This window comes from Lepisosteus oculatus, chromosome 28 (assembly GCF_040954835.1).
Source record: "Lepisosteus oculatus isolate fLepOcu1 chromosome 28, fLepOcu1.hap2, whole genome shotgun sequence".
Taxonomy (NCBI): Eukaryota; Metazoa; Chordata; class Actinopteri; order Semionotiformes; family Lepisosteidae; genus Lepisosteus; species Lepisosteus oculatus.
Genome location: NC_090723.1, coordinates 608,327 through 629,043, shown reverse-complemented (window position 1 = coordinate 629,043; position 20,717 = coordinate 608,327). Strand labels below are relative to the sequence as shown.

The 20,717-nt window shown below is 50.3% G+C and overlaps 1 protein-coding gene across 6 annotated transcripts in view; it reads right to left on the bottom strand.

Annotated features, from left to right (window-relative positions):
- The window catches only part of adam11 (ADAM metallopeptidase domain 11), a 47,676-nt gene extending 28,874 nt beyond the window's left edge, over positions 1-18,802 (bottom strand). For all 6 annotated transcript variants that reach the window (XR_011183950.1, XR_001480201.2, XM_015361996.2 and 3 more), the window contains exons 1-6: positions 17,689-18,802; positions 17,118-17,290; positions 11,555-11,631; positions 9,959-10,025; positions 1,350-1,432; positions 295-358 (exon numbers count right to left, since the gene is read on the bottom strand). Coding sequence is in view for 4 of the 6 variants with exons in the window: in XM_015361996.2 (XP_015217482.1) it covers positions 295-358; positions 1,350-1,432; positions 9,959-10,025; positions 11,555-11,631; positions 17,118-17,290; positions 17,689-17,746 (522 nt within the window). In the remaining 2 variants the exon portion in view is untranslated. The remainder of the gene's footprint in view (positions 1-294; positions 359-1,349; positions 1,433-9,958; positions 10,026-11,554; positions 11,632-17,117; positions 17,291-17,688) is intronic.
- Positions 18,803-20,717: the final 1,915 nt, after the last annotated feature.

Here is a 20,717-nt window from a genome sequence, read left to right as displayed (position 1 = left end):
ATGGCTAAACACACACAGAGCTTTTCACAGAGACACGGCTTACCTGAATAAAAACTGTTAACCGTCATTTGCAAGGAAAAAACAAGAGTTCAATAAATAAGTGGTAGTTTATTACCATCTTCAACATACACTATTAGTGGTCTTCTTCTATCAACCCAACCAATGCAATCTGAAACACTGCATCGCACATGCAGGCCTGGCCACAGTAACAGCCAGGAAGGGAGAGAGCGAGACAGGAGGACGCATGGAGGCCATGAGGCTGTGTCTGCAGGAAGCAGGGAGAGACACACTCACCTGGCTGCTGTCTCCTGCAGCCGGCTCGATGCCATAAGAGAAGTTGCCATCGAAGAACAGGCCGCTGCAGAGAGAGAGAGGAACAGGCCGTTAGCTCCCTGGGCCGCCCGAAGAAGCACACGGCTCCGTCCAGCCGGGAGCGTGCCCAGAACAGCAGCAGGGCAGGGCCTGGGGAGACCAGCAGCAGGCTTCCCAAGCTGCCTCTTGTCAAAAAATCTTCCATTATTATTTGCTAAAGTACCATCATTCCCTAATTACTACTTTTATGAGACAGCAGGTAGAAGAAACATTTTTATTTGCACAAAAAAACTTTTTGCAATCTCAAACTCAATGTATGTATTTTTTTGCTGTTAACCACATGTGTAGCTACTACAACAGCCTAACTTTCAAAAACTCTGTAATATCAGGTACCAAGGTAACAAGGATGGGATCCATCATGCTCATATTGAAAAGCCTGTCTCATCTCAGAATGTCCAAGCACTGCACTGCTGGACACCCCAGTCACAGCACTGACATGGCCTCGCTCACACAGGCACTAAAACAGTCCTTGACCATTTGCGCTAGAGGGAGGAAATCTCTGCGAGAGACGCTATGATTGAAAGGGTCTCCTGTGGCGCTCATGGCCAGATCTCTCCGGGGGGGGGCGGGGAGAGGGGAAGGCCTGACCTTTACTGCCGAGCTGGTCAGCCAAGCCTGCTTGTTCCTCACTGATTCAAGAGTCAGTGGGCTGCTTCAGGAACCATCTCAGAGAGGCAAGATCACAGCACCAGTTTTCTCAGACACTCACAGCTCTTGCCTCCTGTTCTCGGTCCCAGTAGCTCTCACACTTCACTCCCACTTGTGCTTGAAGGGCCTGTTCACTTCTGGCACGCTTGTACAGTGTCTTTGCAAATACACGAGGTGCTTTTGTGTGGCACCGTCCTTCTGGAAGGGTGGCACACAGCTCACACAGTTGAACTGGAGTGTCACGATGGTGCAGTCTGGTATGGTGGCTCAGTGTTGGAACAGGCAGGTGAAAATGGGAGGATGGTGGCTGAGTATGCGGTGATACTCACTGCAGGCCATGGCAGGTGGAAACAGCAGCATAGGAGCCCGGCACTCCCCTGATCCGCCCGTGGTAGTAACAGTGCTCCCCTCCCTGCAAGACAAACACAGACAGCTGACAAAGACACAGTACACTGACACTTGGGCACAGTACCCTGGTCCTGAACTACAGTACACTGACACTGAGATACAGCAACTACTAAAAAAAGTGACACTGTCCAGAAACTTGCTTCATAGTCATTTTTGAGACAGCAGGTTTTAGTTCTGCAGGGCGTAGATCATCACACTTGTGAAGTATCACTGCACCCTGAGGCTCTGTGCGATCTCGAAGGCTTTTTCTAAATCAGGCATGAGTGAGTTTGCAACAACCACTCCATTGACTGAAACCCAACACTGCGCGCTTCCAGAAAGCTCACACATTTCCGAACTCCCTGCCCAGTGCAGCCGTGAGGAAGGGGAGTGTTTTCATATCGGCCACTGTCTCTGGCAGGACTGGACTATGCCTTGAAACAGAATACAATGTTGCACATCAAGAGCCAAAAAATAAAGACTCCTGCATTACAGTCTTATTACTTATTGATCAAAAGATGCTGCAGCCAGATTAGTCAGGGATGCTTTACAGAAAATTGCGCCTTGTGTGCAGGAGGGTTTATCATTACAGATCCGGACAGGGTTTCATTTTAAAGAAGGTTCACTGTCCATGTGCATAAAGCTACATTACATGGGAGGAATATCACTGGCTCTGGGCCCAGTGAAGCAATGAATATGTTTATGTGTTTGGGTGCTAGCTGAGCTCTCACAACATGCTTACGTAGCTCCTGGATTTATAATTTAAATGCTATAAACTCCAAACAGTCTGTCACACCCATGTGTATAAGCTGGTGGAATCCTCCAGACAAGCATGAGACCGAAGGCTAAAGCACTGATTCCCAGAAACTCTCAATTTCTTCTCTCAATGAATGGGTCTGCTCCCTCAACAAACTGAAGACATCACTGTGTCTAACCCCAGCGACTCCTGCAGGTGAAGACCTCTCATGACACAAAGCACCTAAAATCTTCCTTGAGGTTCCTCTGTTCAGACTCAGATAAAGAAGCCACATTAACAGAGGAGTCTACAAGAGGAAGATACAAGTATTTAAGATCCTGAAAGGTTATAATAAGATCAGTCAGGGGAAACTCCATCATGGCCTACTGGGAAGAACCCAGTGCAAAAATGGGTACCCCAAGAAGTGATTACAGGGGACACATGCTGCTCAGTCACATATTTAAGCAAAGCCTGGCTGGACCAGGGGTCACGGGCCTCTAACAAAAAGCAGGTGGTGTGGTTGCTGCAGATTTCCCAAGCCTCTGCATCAGACACTGTGCTGTTAGCAGAGCTGTGAAACTGAGGTCATTAAAGATCTCACAGCACTGACTGTAGGAGCAGGGGTGTTCACCAGTATGGGCAGGTACAGTCTGGCCTCTCTAAAGTCCACTCCTCCCCTGATCTGTGAGGTGTGTCACCCAGGTGGGGCTGCTCTTCAGTGCTAGATGAAGCGCAGGACACATGCGGGCAAGTCTTGTTAATTATGCTTCTGTAGTTACCACACTAGGAAGATGAGTCGAATGATGAGCAGCAGCTGAGGGCTTTAAAGGAGCTCTGGTCAACATGTTTCTTTTTATTAATTATACACACATGCTTTAATGAAGGCAATGTAATAAATCCGAATCTAAAGCAAAAGTTTAAAAATGATCCCTGAAGAGCGTGGTTTAAGGAGAGAAGGTCATGATTAGTGCAATTATGCAATTAAAAGCCCAGTTGCTATGGCAACCTGTAGACAGTCAGCTTGAAAGGGTGCAGAATACACTTAGGAGTTAGATGAATATGCTTTGTGATTGAAATCAAACATGACTGGAATTAACTGCCTAAACAACACACAAAGGCAGCCGTGCTGAACATTTAAATGTGACTTTGTTCTTACTTCAGTATGACAATAACATATCCAAGCCATATGAGAAAGACTTACAGTGGCGCCACTCAGCGCTGATACTGCAGGATTCCAGTCCAGACCAGTGGGCAGAGCCACAGCCACTCACTGGGGCAGAGCTCACCCTGCAAGGACTGTTTAAGATGATAACAAATCTGATTTGGTGTTTTGTTACCTTAACAGCCTACAAAAGGATTCAAAGCTCTTTTAGTTCAAGCTTTCCCAACCCCAAGAGCCAGGACCTCCACAAATCCTCCTGTCTACTCCAGCTGAGCTCTGAGCTACACAGACCAGGACCAGGGATGCCAACTCCTAACTTAGAGGACGTCTTTTTCAACATCACTTAGAAGATTAACAACAGAAAAGAAGTATCTTTCCAGTGCAAATTTAAATTAAATATGAAATATATATATTACAGAGGAAGAACTCCCTGAATGATTGTTGTGGTCTTAATGTTAACAATCAGACTACTGTTAAAACCCATCCATTCAGGGTTGTGGGGGAGCTGGAGCCTGTCTCAGCAAGCAACGGGCACAAGGCAGGATACACACACTCATTCACACCAGGGCCAATTTTTCCAGAAGCCAATTAACCTGCCAGCATGTCTTTGGACTGCAGGAGGAAACCGACACAAACATAGGGAGAACATGCAAACTCCACACAGACAGCAACACAGGCCCGGAACAGAACACTGCTAACCACTGTGCTGCTCTACTGATAAAACGTGCTGGATAAATAATTTTGCATATTACATGTGATTAGTAAAATATACTGTAGATGTGCCAACAGAAAAGTTGAAGGCTGATCAGATCCTCAGTCTCTAGTTTTCCTCATCCGCCAAACTTCCTCCTGCAAGCACATCAGTAAGTGTTGGTACAATGAAACTAAATTCCATCCATTGGTTTAAGCTAAGCTATCCAAAATATCACTTTTTAATAAAATGCAACTTCATGTGTATTTTGATAGAGAGCTCTTTTCAGTGCCAAGAGCAGCCATGCAGCTCCAGCAGGTTCTTCCCAGCGAAGGCAGGAAAGCAAACATATGTCCTCCCTGCCAAGAGGCGGTTTGTTTCCCCATCAGCCCCTCAGTACGAAGCCGCACGAATGAAAACAGCTCAACTGCAGCGCAAGCAGGGTGCAGTCGCCATGGCAACGGGGCAGGACAGTGAAATGCTGCACAGTTAAAATGTTCACAGAGTTGAAAACAAATTTGATGGCAGTCGGCTATTCTGAGTCCAGGGGCAGTCCCTCCATTTTGCTGCTTTGTTCTCTCGTAAAAGAGTCCCAGGTGAAGGAATCAGATTAATCCTCAGATGCTGCTCTGATCAGATAGCCCCTCTTCAAGGCTAATGCAATGACTGTCTGCTTAATGTGTTCAGCCAGGACCTCAGCCATCTCCTCACACTCTCACAGTGAGCTGGGGCTGCTGGCAAGCTTCAAACGTGGGGTTCCCCCATAAAAACAGAGCTCTGCCCGATTAAAACCAAGACCCCGCCCACCACCACCTGGATGTGGTGTAGAACTGAAGTGGTCCAGGAGAAGCCGGGCAGCAGCTACTGAACGCTGAAGATTTCTCCAGTTTCAGCTCGGTGTTGTGTCTCCAGATGGCTCATTTTGTGGTGCATCTTCCTCATTCATTCAGTTAAGTCCTGAGGTGATAGTGGCTGTTACAAATTTGCTCATTAAAAAAATCCTGGGTTAGGGTGTTCAGAGAAGTTCCTTGCTCTCCACTCACACACTTACAGGCTAAGAAATAAAAAATCTGAAAATCGATCATCCTCCTGTCTCTTTCCCTCTTGCAGGACAGCCAGTAACTCCCACCAGCAGCTACAGAACACACGGCCGTCACCAGCCACACGGAGGTGACAGGCTGCGAGATCCCCTTGGTGCCAAACATGACTTCACCATCCTCGCTGTCCACCCCTCCCCCCCGTGCTGGAACCCGTTGCCTTTAACAGGCACCTCTCTCGTTAAGTGGTAAAGCTTCTTCTACAGCAGGGCTGGACACCAGCTGGCCCTTCTGAATTAGCAACTGATTAAGGCCTTGAAAACAGATTGTTTCAGCTCAATTAAGCAATAAAAAAGCCACCCTTTGTTCCACAGTGCTCCCAGTCTGGAGTTGTCATCTTCACGGCCTCACTGCTACAGACCGTGACGGAGCCGAGAGGCGTCTGCCCTCCTGCAGTGCTGCTGTGTCTTCTCCGCCAGCGTACAGCACGAGTCCTTCCCTTCTTCACTGTTGCTCCTTGCACCTCTTCACAGCACAGCACCGACCGGCAGGAAGCACAGGGATAGACTCCTGTCCATCAGCAGAGCACACAGGTACAATTCAGACTTACCCACACCCCAGGGCAGGCACCCGGTCTCTGCAAGGTGAGAGGAACCCGGAGCACCCAGAGAAAACCCATGGATGACATGCAAACTCCACACAGAGGTGCTCCAGTCTGGTGTAAGGAAGGAAGGAGTCACAGCGCAGCCCAGTGAAGGGTTGCGAGGAGTGTAACTGTAATGAACGTGGCCACAGAGAACATTGAAGGAGACACACACAATGTGGAATCCCACAGTTCTGCAACACTGTCACAGAGGGATGACTGACACCTGTATAGCGCCTTTATTCACAGCAAAGATCTCTCAGCCCTGCACTGGACAGCCCTAGCTGATTAAACACTGAACACTGCTTCCTGAAGACACTGCACACCAGCATTAAAAGGGACAAAAGACACCTTCAAGTGCAATCAAACAGCTCACTGGTTGAAGCACAATAAAGCATAGTAAATCCCAGTGTTTGACAGGAAACCATGGGAAAAACTGGAAAACAGAAATATAGTCTAAAGGGCACTAAAGGAGCAGGATGTTTATTGTGGAAAAGGAGCTTTGAATGAATCATGAATTGGCTTTGCCTCCTGACTCTCTGATGAGCTGTGTGGGCAGACGAGTGTGATGGGCCATAGGTGAGCTGTGAGGGACAGAGTGCACAGTACGTGTGTCAGTGTGTGTGTGTGTGTGAGACAATGCACGTGTGTGAGCGTGTGTGTTTTAGAGCAAACGTGTGTGTGAGAGAGTCTACAAGTGTGAAACTGCGCATCACATTTTTTAACATTAAATGAGAAAGTCCAGTTTAACACTGTAAATCTGTAAAACAAAGAAGCAGTTTTTGATGAAAAGCACTGATAGCTTATGCAGTCGTTGCATGAAGGAAAGTGAACGCAGAGCACAAAATCAGCGAGCCAGCTGCCCAGCAGCCGAAACCGATGCAGTGGGGCCCCCACCCCCCGAGAGTGCCCGCTGACGGAGCCGCCGCTCGTGCGCGAGAGAGACGGAGCCCAGGAGACTGCAGATATTACATAACCGCACCGCGAGGCCTGTCGCTCTGCGCTGCGCTGCAGTGGGGGTTAGGGAGCGTCTGCAAACTCCCAGCACTGTTCAAGTCCCTGCTGCGACCCCACCTCACACTGCCCCGCCCCCCAGGCAGGACCCTCACAGAGACGTCTGCAAAGCCTGTGTCCAGGCCACAGGCAAGATCAAGTCAGGAGTCTCCTACTGTCATTCAGATACAGTAGGTCATTTCACCTTGACATTCCAGGATTTTCTCTGAAATAATCATAAAAATCCATATCAGATAAAAAGTCGTATATACATGTAATTTTGCGAGCTCTAGTCTATACACACCTCAGGATTATGTGGTCTCTCCCAATTCAGTGGATCAGCCTGAGCTGATATGGGTCACAGCAATCAGTGGGGTGAAGAGGAAAGCTCCCTGCGGTCTGCAGGCCTGCCTGCACACATCTCACTGCCTTTGAAAGACTGGGCCTGTTATACTGCATCAGCACATGAGGCCTGACCAATCTCGTGCATACACAGAACCAAGAAAGCAGAGCAGGACTGCGACGCTGCCCTGGTTCTCTGCCGTCTGCCAGGGTTCGAGTGTGGGTCTGAGCACCCTGAAACCCTCACAGATCCACTGCCCTTACGTGCTTTCCTCTCCACGCCAGCCTGCGTTCCGATTCCGCACTCTCCTCGCTGAGCGACAGGACTGGGCCAGCGTGGGTGGGGATCCAGGTTTCCCCGTTGCCATGGGAGCCGTCAGCTGATTGGCTGGAGCTGGGTGGGCACTGGAGTGGAGGGGGGCAACTCTGAACAGTGCTTCTCAGACAAATCACAGCTGACTGGAGGCAGTTGCTGCTTAGAGATTGTGGACTTTTAATTTCTTTAAATAAAACCAGCAAGTTAGATTTCAAAGGCCCATCTGCACTGTAGATGTCTTTTCTGAAGTTTTTCATTGCCTTGCTGTGCACAGTGCCATCCGGTGGCTGAGGAAGTGAATACAACGGGTTTGCTTTTGTTCTGCAGCACTTCTCTAAACCTGTAAAGTGAGCAGCACATCCACAAAATGAAGGGCTCTTCTCCTAACTGTGCCAAACCGCTGCATTAGGTGGGGAACAAGGTGCCAAGCTAAGCAGAATCAGATCACCTCAGGTGAGCTCTGGCCATGTACAGGTGCGCGCCGCAGCGTGGCATCGTGAAGTGAGGCGGTGCAGGATTATCTCACAGCATGGCCACGGAGCTTTCCCGTACAACCCAGAACAATGCTTTCATGATTCGGTCATTTGAAATATTGATGCAAAGCAGCCCCCTTCCTCTGGAAGAGGTCTGTCGACAGCAGCCTTGGGACGAAGCTGCTGAGTGCGGAGCCGTAAATAACTCATGAGGTTAATAGCGAGAGGCTCTGAAAGGGCCTTTGTGCCGAGCTCCAGCAGTGTGAGGGGCCGGGGGTGGGACAGCAGCCGAGCTGCCTGCATCTGACCCAGAGCTGCTGATGACTGAGGGCTACAGGCACAGGGAGATCGCGGTCCACTGGAGCAATGTATGTAGGAAAGTAAATTGATCGCACTTTAATGGCAAAAAGACCATGTGTATTTCAACAATGTCGGGTTTGTTCTTTCCAGCCAATCGAGAAGCATCTAGCAGGAGGAACTATTCCAAACCATGTGACCTCGGGAGGCTTAAAGGACAGGGAACCATCGATGAAGGCACGAAGGTTTGTAGCAAAGCATAAATGTAGACTGGAAGTTCTTCATGACGGCTTCCCAACTTAACATTGTGACAGAATGTGGGGAAACTGATTTTGGACCAAGAGTTTCAAAAAGCCTTCACCAACTTTAGCCCTGTCTGCTCAAGCCTGTAGTTCGGCTGCCCTGACCCAGCGAGGAAACTGCACTTCCAGCAGAAGGAAGCTCGGCTGTGGCTCAGAGATGATCCGCGGGGCGTGGCAGGCACAGGCCAGCCTTTCGTCAGGCAGAGCTGAATCCCTTGAGCACCTGCTCTCCAGGTGAAGGACAATGAGGGAACAAAGAGCTTTGAAAGTTGAAAGCGGGCTAGAAGCACCAAAGATGGAGTCAGGCTTCATTTTTTGCTGACATTAGTAGAAGCTGGAAGCTTATCCAGTGCTGCAAGTGTACATAGTAACAAAGCAATAAGGAAGGACCAGCTGTGAGGCCAGTTCTTCTGCACTGGAACAGGTAAGATTAAAAGATCCCGGCCTCCCAGACTGTCACAGCGTGTAGGGTCCTTTCCAGGCTTTACCAGGGTACCACGCTGTTACACTGCCCTCCTGCAGTTGAACAGTTTGCTTCCAGGTTTGCCCCACGTGTCTTTAATAACAGGAGAGATCCGGGTGACTCTCAACAGTGAGCCCTAAGCTCAGAGTCGAATCTTTTCCGTGCCCTTAGTGGGTAGTAAACCTCACCGGAGGTTGAGAAGATCCTGTACCATTTCCCTCTGTGTCCCTTTAAAAGCCATCTTCCAAACACCGAGAAAGCAAATGCTTTGTTTCTGGGGGATGTGCACTCACATCTCCAAGTCTTTCTTCTAGAAGCATCCAAAGCTGGGGATGTCTGCCCATCAGCAGGAAAAGCTCTGAACTTCATCTAAACTCCGGTCTGTCAGGGTAAATCCCTGGAAACTGTTCACACATCCAGCCTCTCTCACTCCAGACAGTACACTCTCTTCCTGCAGGCTGGCAGAGGGACAGTCATAAAGAACACTCCGCCTGCTCTGAAAGTGTCCCACGGGCAGCTCTTTCAGCCCAAGCATTTACATTTTGGCTCTATGTCCCATACAGCTGAGAACCACCAATTCATGACATGCTGAAAGCGCCGAGCCACGGCCCTCTGGGAAGCACCAGACACCACGACAGAAAACAAACCCCACCCAGTGTTCAACAACCAGCCAGTCTCCCACAGTGGCCTGCGTGACCCAGGAGACCCATCACATGCGGTGTCGGTATTCCAGTCAGATCCAACACAATCACAGAGCACAAACCAGCTTAACCAACCCTGAGCCTGGAGAGCCCCCATCCTCCCAGTGTCACAGGCAACCTCAGGAGCCCTTTACATGAAGGGCTGTGGGAGTCTGTAACAAACAGCCCATCCAAGCTGATCATACTCAGGAAAAAAGCTGGACAAGATTCTTGGATCGAGTGGCTACTAACAACCAAGTAAAGGCAATTAAATTACAAGCGGAATCTTGACCAAATAAACTGGTGAGACCTTTGTGATTTCAACTACAATGGAAATCAGACCCTGGAGGGAGAGAGACTAATCTAATTATTCAGAGTTTCAGAGAGGGTTAATCAACAGGGCCTGAATTTCTTACCGTTGTCTGCGTTGGTCTCCCATCCTTGTCGAATTGTCTTTCCACGTACTTAGATGACAGGAGATTACTGCACAGAGAAACAAAAACAAAACAGATCTGAAGACTCGTGCATACAGTTTACAAACCGCAATGCAGCAGGAGAATGTGAACAGAGCTAGACTGCCAATCAATAAAAATAAAAAAGAAAATATTTCACTTAAATGCTAACTTCCGCTTAAAGCTTAAGGAGCAAGTGTCTGTAACAGGGTGCACAGTCTGTTGTGACGTTACTCCCATGATCCCCTGAGGCAGCAGCTGACTGGAGTAGTGGGCTTGAAGCTTGTTTTGGGCTCATGTCCTAGGAGGTGTACAGTAAGAAAACCCTTTTGATACAGAACCAACTAGTCAATGGCTTTCAGCACAAACTCTGAACACTACTTCAGCTCGAGCATTAAAATTTAAAGCAACATCCTGCACTTACATAGAGCCTTTTATTTCAGTCAATAAAGCCCCGGGATGAATCTCTGATCGAACAGGTCAGCTCCTGCCCTGGTGAAACTGGGCGAGGAGGAGGTTGCAGAAATGCAGAATTTCATTTCAATACCAATCATGGCCTCCTAACAATCCCCGTCTCTGAACTGGCTTCATCGCTCTGCTCTCCACCCCACTGAGAGCTGCTGTGTGCTGAGCAGATTGGCGCATCATCCAGGTGGGGCTGCACACTGGTGAGGGTGGAGAGGAGCCCCATTACCTGTAAAGTGCCTTGAGTGGAGTGTCCAGAAAGCGCTCTATACAGTAGGTGTAAGGATTATTATTAGAACTGGCTAGCAGCATGCTCACATACAGCCTGCTCCACTAAACGGACAGCGCACGGTATGAATGTGAATGCAAGGAGAATTTCTTCACTATCCCGAGGGGAGGCTCTGATCTCTCCAGCGTGCTAATGCTGTCAGAGTCAGGTATCAAGCCCCGTTCCAGTAATCACACTATTTCCCCACTAATTCGACTGGAAAGTCTCTGCTGGGCCGCCATCGTCATTAGGAGAAGACTGAAAATGTCCAGAAGGTTCTCTTCATGTCTTCTCATTTTGTGAGGGTGTCTCCTTACCCACAGCCATCATGAGCAGCTTCTGAGCACACTGGCCCGTCTCTATTTTTTTCAAAGAAACGAGATAAATGCGTAGAGGTGATTCCAAAGCACATCTGGCTAACCTTCAAAACGCAGTGATGTCAGTGCCCACGCAGGCAGCCCAGGAAGAGCAGGAGGGCTGTCTGTCCTTCCCAGCGGACTCTCAATGCCAGCCCACATCACGTGCCTGCTCTCCACCGGCCTCTCTAATGGATCTCTCTCTAAAACATTCATGTCTTCCTCCAGACAGCTCGGCTTCAAGCTCCATTAGCCCCCCCACTCCTCCCCACCCGCAGGAAGAGCACATTTTCACTAACAGCCCGAGCGCCCGGGCTGCTGACGCGCTTGCTGACTCGGAGAGGTAGGCCGTGCACAGGGCCCAATGTCTCAGAGCCCTGATGCCCTGAAGCCCTGAATTCTGTTCTATAATTAGATGGGAAAGGAGGGTGGAAAAAAGCCACAGTAAAGGAAGCCTCCAGATGTACTTACTGGTTTAACTCCAGGTCTAGGATAAAGGATTTCCCAAAGGCCTCCACCAGGAAACTGGCCTGGGCGAGGTGGACAGGCTGGAGGAGAGACGGAGAGCGTTATTAGTAGAGGACAAAAATAAGAGCTGCTCTTTCCATCCATGGAGAAGCCAAAGGATCCAAACGCACTTCACAGATAGGAGGGGCTCTCTCTCCCCTCCACGGAAGTACAGCGCCTCCTGAAGGGCAGGCCCCTGCACAAGCAACTCAGACACTCGGCAGAAGAGAAAGACCAAACTGCTCTTTCTCCCGCGTGCCAGGAGGCATGCAGCGCACGGGTAGCTAAGAGTCCACTGTCAGAGAAACTACAGACGGAGCTCTGCCATATTGAAACAAGCAGTACTGACACAGAGTGACAACTCCAACCAAGAAACAGAGGAGGCACAAACAGACCATTATTTTAGCCTGGCCTTGTGGGCATCATGCAGGGCCCGACAGCTGCTTGTGCTGGATTTTGTTTTACACCACACAGTTCAACTTTGTATGAAAACACTGGCTGTGCCACCGAATCGGGCCTACACCCACCCAGTCTGGGTGCCGTGAGGCAGGGCAGGCAGAAACGAAAAGACCCAAACAGCCGAGTTCACGTCTTGAAGAGTGGAATCTGGTTCAAGCCCTGAGACAGTCTCGACTCTCACCCGGGACCACTCGCTGCCATGGTTACCCTTCTCACTGGGACCAGAACAGCACCTAATATCTTGATGACTCCATCAAAGAGGTGACTGTATGGAATAACAATTAGCTTGGGAAGATAACTGGAGAAATGGATTTAAATAAAAATCACCATCGCTGCTTGCTGTTATTATTATCTAATGCTGATCAGGAATCACTTCATCGCCATGGAAACGGCCCCAGATGCGAGGGGATGGTGCCTGGTGGTACAGGGTGCTGTGGCAGCCCTTACATCACTGCCACACTGCTGTACTGCTGCACGGCAAACACAGCAGGCTCCGGGGTGGGCAGAAGACGAAAGGGGGAATTTGGCCACCAAAAACCTGAGGAAAAACAACTTGCAACATGTTTTCAAAAAGAGAAAGGCACTTCCCTCGTGAATATTTACTTGCAGAAAGCTTCAGGATTTCTTCACAGTTACTGTGAGGAGTTTGTAATAAGAGGAATATCCAAGGGAAACATGGGAGCTTTGCTGCCCTGCAGTGCTGGGAACCCGGGTTCAATTCCTGGGCACTGTCTGTGTGGAGCTGCCATGTTCTCCCTGTGTTTATGTGCGTTTCCTCCGATCACAGTCCAAAGACATGCTGGGAGATGAATTGGCTTCTGGGAAAACAGGCCCTGGCATGAGTATGCGTGTCTGCGTGCCCTGCGATCTACTGGCACCCCGTCCAGGGTATACCCCAGCTTCTGCTCACTGCTTTCCAGGACAGACCCCAGCTCCTTGCAGCCCTGCATGGGTTGAAGCCATTAGAAAACGGATGGATGGAATATCTAAAAGTAGTCTGGCAATACCGTAGTTTTCATTTTTTTGATAACCGGCATGCGGGACAGAAAACAGGAGGAGACGAGATGCAGCCTGATGTCTCGGCAGCAGCAGCCAGTCTTTACAACCCCCAGCCCCACTCAGCTAAAAGGGGGTGTTAGGGGGTGAGAGGGGAGGAACCCCACTCCACACAATGCAAACAAGCTGACACAAACATGACACACTGAGATCACACAAGCGTGCCCACTGGTCAAGCCTGACGCTGGACGTCGAGGGCAGCTCACTGCAATCTGGCACCGTTCCTGCAGTCTCGAGCAGATGGCCAGGCCATTGGATGCAATTAAGCCGAGTGTGCAGAATGAAGAGCACTGCAGCAATGTGCTGTTAACCCAATCAAACTGGCAGCCAGCGCTCCCTGTAACCTGCACTTCTCACATTAAAAATGCAGCAGGCATCCGCAAAAGCCTTTGAGCTCTGAATCCCTTCTGTTTCTGAAATGCGTCTGACTGGCGGGGGGTTCCCTCGTGTTTTGCTGAACTCCCTGTTCAGTAACTCATTGTCGTTCCGCAGTTTTCCCACAACATTTCAGAGTCCGTTATTTGGACACAACCCATTCTTCAGCAATGGCGTCTCAGAGTAGACTTTTTCTTTAATCTGTATCTGCTTCTGTCTGTTTTCGTCTTTGTTAAGCAGCTGCCAAGACGTCCTGCTCTTTTCAAGACAGGTTAGAATTACAGTGTATCCACACTGTCACTTCCAGAACCTCCGGAAACACCACTGAAACACGACTTCCAAATTCTAACAGCATCACACCAGGAGACAAAAAGTCACGCAGACTCCTGGCTACTGATCTCGCAAAACGTGTCCTGGCTACACTCCAGTGTCTGAAGATACAGAACAATTCCATCAATTAAACAGGCAACTTGTTAAATTAAGTAATTTGGCAAACATTTAGGAGTACAATTTAACTATGCTTCAGACTCGAAGGAGCAGTACATTCTTAATTCAACAGATTACTTGCTTAATTAATCAATATCTTAAAAGTGTTGCCAATCTTTAAAAAGAGGTGGATTGGGGGTCTCTGGGCTCTCCGTGCAAGAGGAAAGGGAAGGGATTGGGCTGCAAATATTATCGAACCTTGTGAAATAAAAGATGTTCTTTTTCCCCAATCTGTTCTCACTGCTCACCAAGCAAGTATATAGTACCAATGCAAGTACAGTATTCAATGAGGGTTCCTAATATTTTGTCCAGGCAGTGTGCAATATTAGTTGCTCTGATTATTTCGATTTATTTAATCTAGATTCCAGTGACATGTTATCAAAAAGCTACAGCTCCTGTTTCCATGTGATGGACATTTCCTTCTGGATCCCAGAAGCAGAAGAGAACCAAGTTCATCTTTCTGAAGCAGAATGTCAGTAGAAACACAGGGATCTACTAAGCTGGTCAGTATGCAAGTCACTGAGCACAGGGAAGAAGGACAGGGGCTGGGGCCCTTCTCGCTTTTGTCCCGGGCTGCGTGGGTCAGGACAAAACTATGAAAGCAGAGCCCAAGATCCAGAAGCAGCGAGGATGGACGTACGGAGATAGGGAGGAGAAGAGTCGGATGGGCAGGCAGTATTTATAGTGCAGGTAACAGGAGAGACAGAGAGGTGTGAAACTTGATCAGGAGGCACGAGGCCCTGTATGTAGCAGGACGAATTGTGTGTCATACTGGGCTCCCACTGGACCTTCAGCCAGACAGGGTATCAGGTGGGAGCAAAACCACAATAAGGGCTTGAGCTGCAGTACTGGCACAGGCAGTGGGCGGACAGATCGATGTACCTATTGTCTCTAGGAAAGTGCTGTGAAACTAGGCCCTGGCTGCGTGCCCTGTTCATGAGAAGCAACAAAGGCTATTACACATGACCTGTAAGTACAGCACATACCGGGCGCTCATGCCAGAGGCCCTGAGGCAGCTCACACTGCGCATGCTGCCTCACGCTGCCTCATATTGCTCTCAGGGTGCTGCCTCATACTGTTTTCGTGGCACTGCTTCAAGCTGCCTACTACTGACTCTCGGGGTGCTGCCCTCGGGCTGTCCACTGATGGACTGAAAGGGGGAGACTCTGCGCTACCACACCATCACGCAAGAACAGTTTGAACCCCAGATCCCCCAAACAGCTCGGTATCCATCCCTTCACGTTCCAACTGCTCCTCCCAGCCCAGGGCTCTGAATGAAATATTAAATACAAATAAGATCCTAATTAAAACGTTGAGATGGCTCTCAGAGCCCTGGATCCGACGCGGCCACTCCGGGGTCTGTCCGCACTGCAGGACCAGATCCACAGGCACCGCTGATAAACTCTTCACCCTCTAAAACTCTTCAGCCATTTAAATACAGGAGCAGCGAGATGCCAGTTCTGATTTGATGGCGCGTTAACTGAGAGTCTGATCCGCGACCAGGAGACTCGCCTATGAGACTGCTAGACATTATGGAACAAAGCAGGATTTTTCTTTTAAAAATTTAGACACACACCCGTGTGGAAAATTGCAAAACACATTCAGGAAATCAGAGGACGTAAACACACTACAATTACACTAAAATTATAAATATTAGTAATGAATATCTTTCCTTGTTGAAACGTGGCTTTCCCTGCCAGGCTGCAAGCTAGGCTTCAGCTAACAGGATGAAACGGCGTGGCGCTTGTGGTCTGAATCGAGAGACTGCAGCCTTCTGTGCTCAGGGATCTGTGGAGACGGGTTTCTGGTTTTCACTCCAGCCAGGGAGTGAACGGCTGGTCGATTCAATAATTTGCTTCATTAGTACCAATTAACCCTCATTCCAGGTCTCTACTCGTTACTCAGTCAGGTTCGCTATAAGCCCTGCTGGGCTGTGCTCCCCAGGACAGGGCTGCAGCCCCCTGCCAGACCCAGGCCAGGGCAGTGAGAGCCTCTGAGGGTCTACATCTCAAGCAGCAGCTTTCAGAACCACAGTCCTTCAGGGCGGCAAAACTTTCACTGACCGAACCAGGTAGCTTACAACCTGGGAACGGACACAGATACACATACAGCCCTCAGAAACACATCCTCCACATTCATGGCTTTTAATCTTTTTTGAGAGACTGGACACGCAAGTTTAAAACAGCCCTGGACTCATCAGCAAAGTTCCTCCCTCTAAGCCCTGAAGAACGAGTCTCAACTCAGGTGGTCACTGTACAGATGAGCCATTTACCACCGTATGAAATTTACAATGTTTCTCTTTATTACTCATTTTGTATTTTGGGGGTAAATACTGTTAATGAAAATACTTTGCTTTAAATTAATTTATTTGGCCTTACCCTGTCTCTGTGTGTCCCAACACTGATATGATAATAACAGGGCTTATCATAGCAACTTAAGAGCTGCGCTGTATTCTCACTCTGTGACTTTTTCATACGGTAAATCGTGGCAACAACCGCAGCACTGAAGCGCTTTGAGAGGTGGACGGAGTCACCGGTACACAGGAAGCGAGGTAAACCGAGGGGAAACGGTGCCTTTCTATCCCAGAGCACTGTCATCCCAAAAACACGGAGCTGAGCTCCAACGTTTCGCTCGTGTTTAAGCGAGCCGAGGCGTGAGCGGGGGATTCCCGCAGGCTGGCTCAGCGTGGGAAAGAAATGTCAGCGCCACACTCGCGGGCCGGCGCAACCCACGCACCGGCGGCGGAAGCGGCATTTGAAAAGAAATGGGCCGGGGAGCACTTTGCGTGGGCGAACAGCAGGAGTGGCTGTTGGACAGCGGGCTGCTGCCACAACACAAGGGCAAGGCACATGCCCACCTGCGCGGGGGGGAGGGCGAGCCCGGGACCGTGTTCTGGGGAGGTGCTGTACCTGACTACAAACTGGGGTGACTGGGACTCCACGCAAAGTGTTGCGAGCAGCCAAGAGCGCGGCCCTTCCTTACCAGGCGAGACCTCTCACAGCTCAGCCCTTCCCTGTGAAAAAACACCCCCAACGAGCAGCTCCGTTGACCAAGCGGCCCCTACTATTATGGAGGATCACCACCCGCTTCCCGGCGTGGACCGGCTTGGTCTCCCGCTTCTATCTAGCGAGGCTTCACAAAAAAGACTTACAGGTGCGCCCCGGGTGTCGTTTCTAACCCTGGTGTCCAGCCGCTCGCCCTCGACTTCGCTCTCCGAAACGCTCTGCTGTATCAGCCGCTTGGGCTGGCTGGCGTGTCCCGCAGACCGGCTCCCGGCCGCCCAGTCCCGGGGCGCCGCATGCTGTGGAGCAGCGCCGCTCCAGCCTGCAGGACAGAGAGCAGACCCACACGCGCGGTCAGTCAAGGGCGACGCAGCCAGCGCAGGTCCAAGCACTGCGTGAGCAGCCCCGACAAAAAAAAAAAAGCAAGTCAACCCCAAAATGTACGATTCCCACACCAATCCAATCGCCGCTCCAGCCTTCAGTCCCAGGAGCCCCAACAACCACCGCAAATTTTAACGAGATGCGCTGCAGACAATTTCTGCCGATGCAGCAAATACCGCATCGGGTTCCCCTTACACCCAGGCACAAAATAAATATCCGGTGTAAATGACTAGGTGAGGAAAAAAAAAAGAAATCCTATCGGAATTCAGAAAGTGATTACCGAAGCAGAAAAAAAACACACGACGGCTAAAAAAGTTGCGAAGAAAAGCAACACCTTACCTGTCAGCGCCAAGCGTGAAGTCACTGCAGCAAAAACCAGGAACTGCAGAGCAATCATGTTGTCCACATAGTCCCTTCGTTTAGTATGTGGGTTGAGAAACAAAATTGAAACGAATCACGGCTTCTGCACAGCAGATAGTAATTAAATCACCAAAAAAATGAATAACATCGTTTTATTGTCCCCGTTTTTCACAGATGCTTTTTACATTCGCTGAAAAAAAAAATTGAAATAATGGAGAAACAACGCAAAGCGGATCGATGACAAAACCGGGGGAGAATGGGGGGATGCGTGTTTGTTTTTTATTGTGGTGCTGGCGGTGCCGCACGCAGCGCGCTGCTGCTTCCTGAGACTGCGGGTCTGCCGCCGAGCCGAGCCCGTGCCGTCTGCGGGCCGGGGCACGTGGGCGCGCCAGAGCCCTCCCCCTGCGCCGCGCGGGCTGTGCGGGGCCGTGCGGGGCCGGGGTACAGCGCGCGTGTCAGCGAGCAGCCCCTCGCGTCCAAGAAATAACCCCGTCAGAGTATTTATTTTAGAGACCACCCCCGCCCCCCCCACACACACACAAGCACTTTGAAGAATCGTTTTCCAGTAGGCTGTATGCTCAGCGCATTGCAAGAAGACGTGACTCCTGCGTCTGGACACAGCGACTGTCCGTCTTCAGCGCGACCCTGGGGTTACAGCCCCGCACCCTCGCCTGTGCTCTCCTCCTCTCCGCGCACAGGGGCAAAGGGAGGCGACCGCGCATAGAAAGACACCTGTCCGGGTGGGTCTAGTAGCAGATGGGAATTCAAATGGTCGAATACGGTCTCATTGTCCAAATTCGCCTTTATTACCGCGGAGCAGCGTGGAAAGCTTCTCGGCGCTGTTCACAATAAAGCCTGAAACACGACCTCGTGTTTCTGTTACAGGTATCCCCGACGTCCACACCGGTAACAATGAAGAGACACGAACCAGCTGGGCGAGACTGCGGCACCCACCCTGCAGCTGGCAGTGAAAGCGTCCACACGCGGGCAAGGAAGGAGAATGGCGCCGTCACGCAGACGGCACTGAAGCCTGTGCTGTGAACAAAGACTCACAGGCGGAGCGCTGCTGCGAGTTTGTCTCCAGTGCTGAGCGGGTCTGGGGCAGCAGTACGGAATAGTGGTAAATCAACTATTCACCGATTTCACTCGGTGCATTTATACAGCTTCGCCTATAGGGGGAGACTCACTGCAGGGCTGAACTCTCCTCCCACCGCCCCTCGGCCCAGCAGAGAACTTAGTTCGCCCCCTAAACTGAAAGGTAACAGGTCAGATCGTACCAGGAGGCCAAAGCACAAATCTGGATCTGCTCTTAGCCAGGACCTCGCCTGAACTTCTCTTGCCCCAGAACTGCAGTGGCGCCGGTCATTTTTGAAATGTACAATGTTTCCTAGTTAGTCTTTCGTTATTGCTTATATAGCGCTTTTTTTCTGGACACTCCACTCAAAGCACTTTCCAGGTAATGGGGATCCTCTCCACCACCCCCAGTCCGCTCCCCCCACGCCAGCTGTCCGTGGGCAGGAGAGCAGAGTGATGAAGCAAGTTCAGAGGGGGGGGTTATTAGGAGAGATGGCTGGTGAAGGTCAGGGGGACATTTGGCTAGGACGCCAGGGTAACACCCCTACTCTTTTCGAGACACTTGGGGATTTTTAATGACCACAGAGACTCAGGACCTCGGTTTTGTTTCATCTAAAGGACGGCCCCTTTTTACAGTACAGTGTCCCCGTCGCTATACTGGGGCATTAGGACCTACACAGTCCGCAGGGTGAGCGCCCCCTGCTGGCCCCACTAAACCCTCTTCCAGCAGCAGCCTCAGCTTCCCCAGGGGTCTCCCACCCAGGTACTGGCCAGGCTCACACTGCTGGGCTTCAGGGGGCTGCCAGCTGAGAGGCGCAGGGCAATACGGCTCTGGCTCACAGAAATAAACGGTAAACTGTCTGAATGGCACCTGTTTTCCTAGTTAACAGTTGTGAAGCAGAGGCACACAACCGGCTGAAGTTTTAAGTGTTTTGCTAAATACTTGTGGTCGTCGCTGTGTATTTCACAGAACACCTGAACAGCGCTAACAGGAGCAGATAGAACAGTACTCATCTACGAAACCTACTCTCGGCAAGTTAAAACATTGTGATGGGGTCAACGTTCCTGCAGTCTGTGCGGCCAGCAGCATTCTTCAAAGCCAGCAGTTCAAACAGCACCCCCAGAGACTCCATCTGGGAACTGCGCCATTTCCACTCTACCAGTTTCAACTTCGTTTCACTGCGCGAAAGAAAACCCAATAGATGTGGCGGACAACTTGGTTATCATGGGACACATTAAGACGTGCCTCCCTATACAAATATCTTTCCTGGGTGAGCAGCGGAAAGACAGAAGTACTCGGGTTTCCAATCACACAGTTTGTAGTTCAGAAAGTATTACAGTTACATTTCCAGGCTATTGATTTAACGGATCTGGTCGTTCAGATCTGCCTGGGAAGAGTTCATAATAAAGGCTAATGCACACATTAGAGGCTGAGAGTGGATAATGGCTGGCAGACAGAGTGCAACACTTGCCCGTAACCCAATGGTGAGCTGGCAGTTATATCGATCTGGAATTGCGCTGGACATGTTTATTCCCCAGTTTCTTTTTAATGGCGCCCAACGATTTCTGCACGCACTGCTTTAGCTGTGTAAGGCTGAGGCCCATTAGAGAGCTGGCCACTGAGCTCCCAGCCTTCGCAGTGTACTGCAGTGTTATCTTGGAATTTGTCCCAATAGTTTCCATCTGTGCTGGACATCGCCAGCAGCCGTATCACCCTGCCCCTCTCAGCTGGCAGCCCACTGAAGCTCAGCAGTGGGAGCCTGGTCAGTACCTGGATGGGAGTTTTTCCCAGGAGGTCTAAGGCTGCTGCTGGAAGAGGTGTCAGTAGGGCCAGCAGGGGGCGCTCACCCTGCGGTCTGTGTGGGTCCCAATGCCTCGGTATAGTCATGGAGGCACCACACTGTAAAAAGGCGCCGTCCTTCAGATGAGATGTA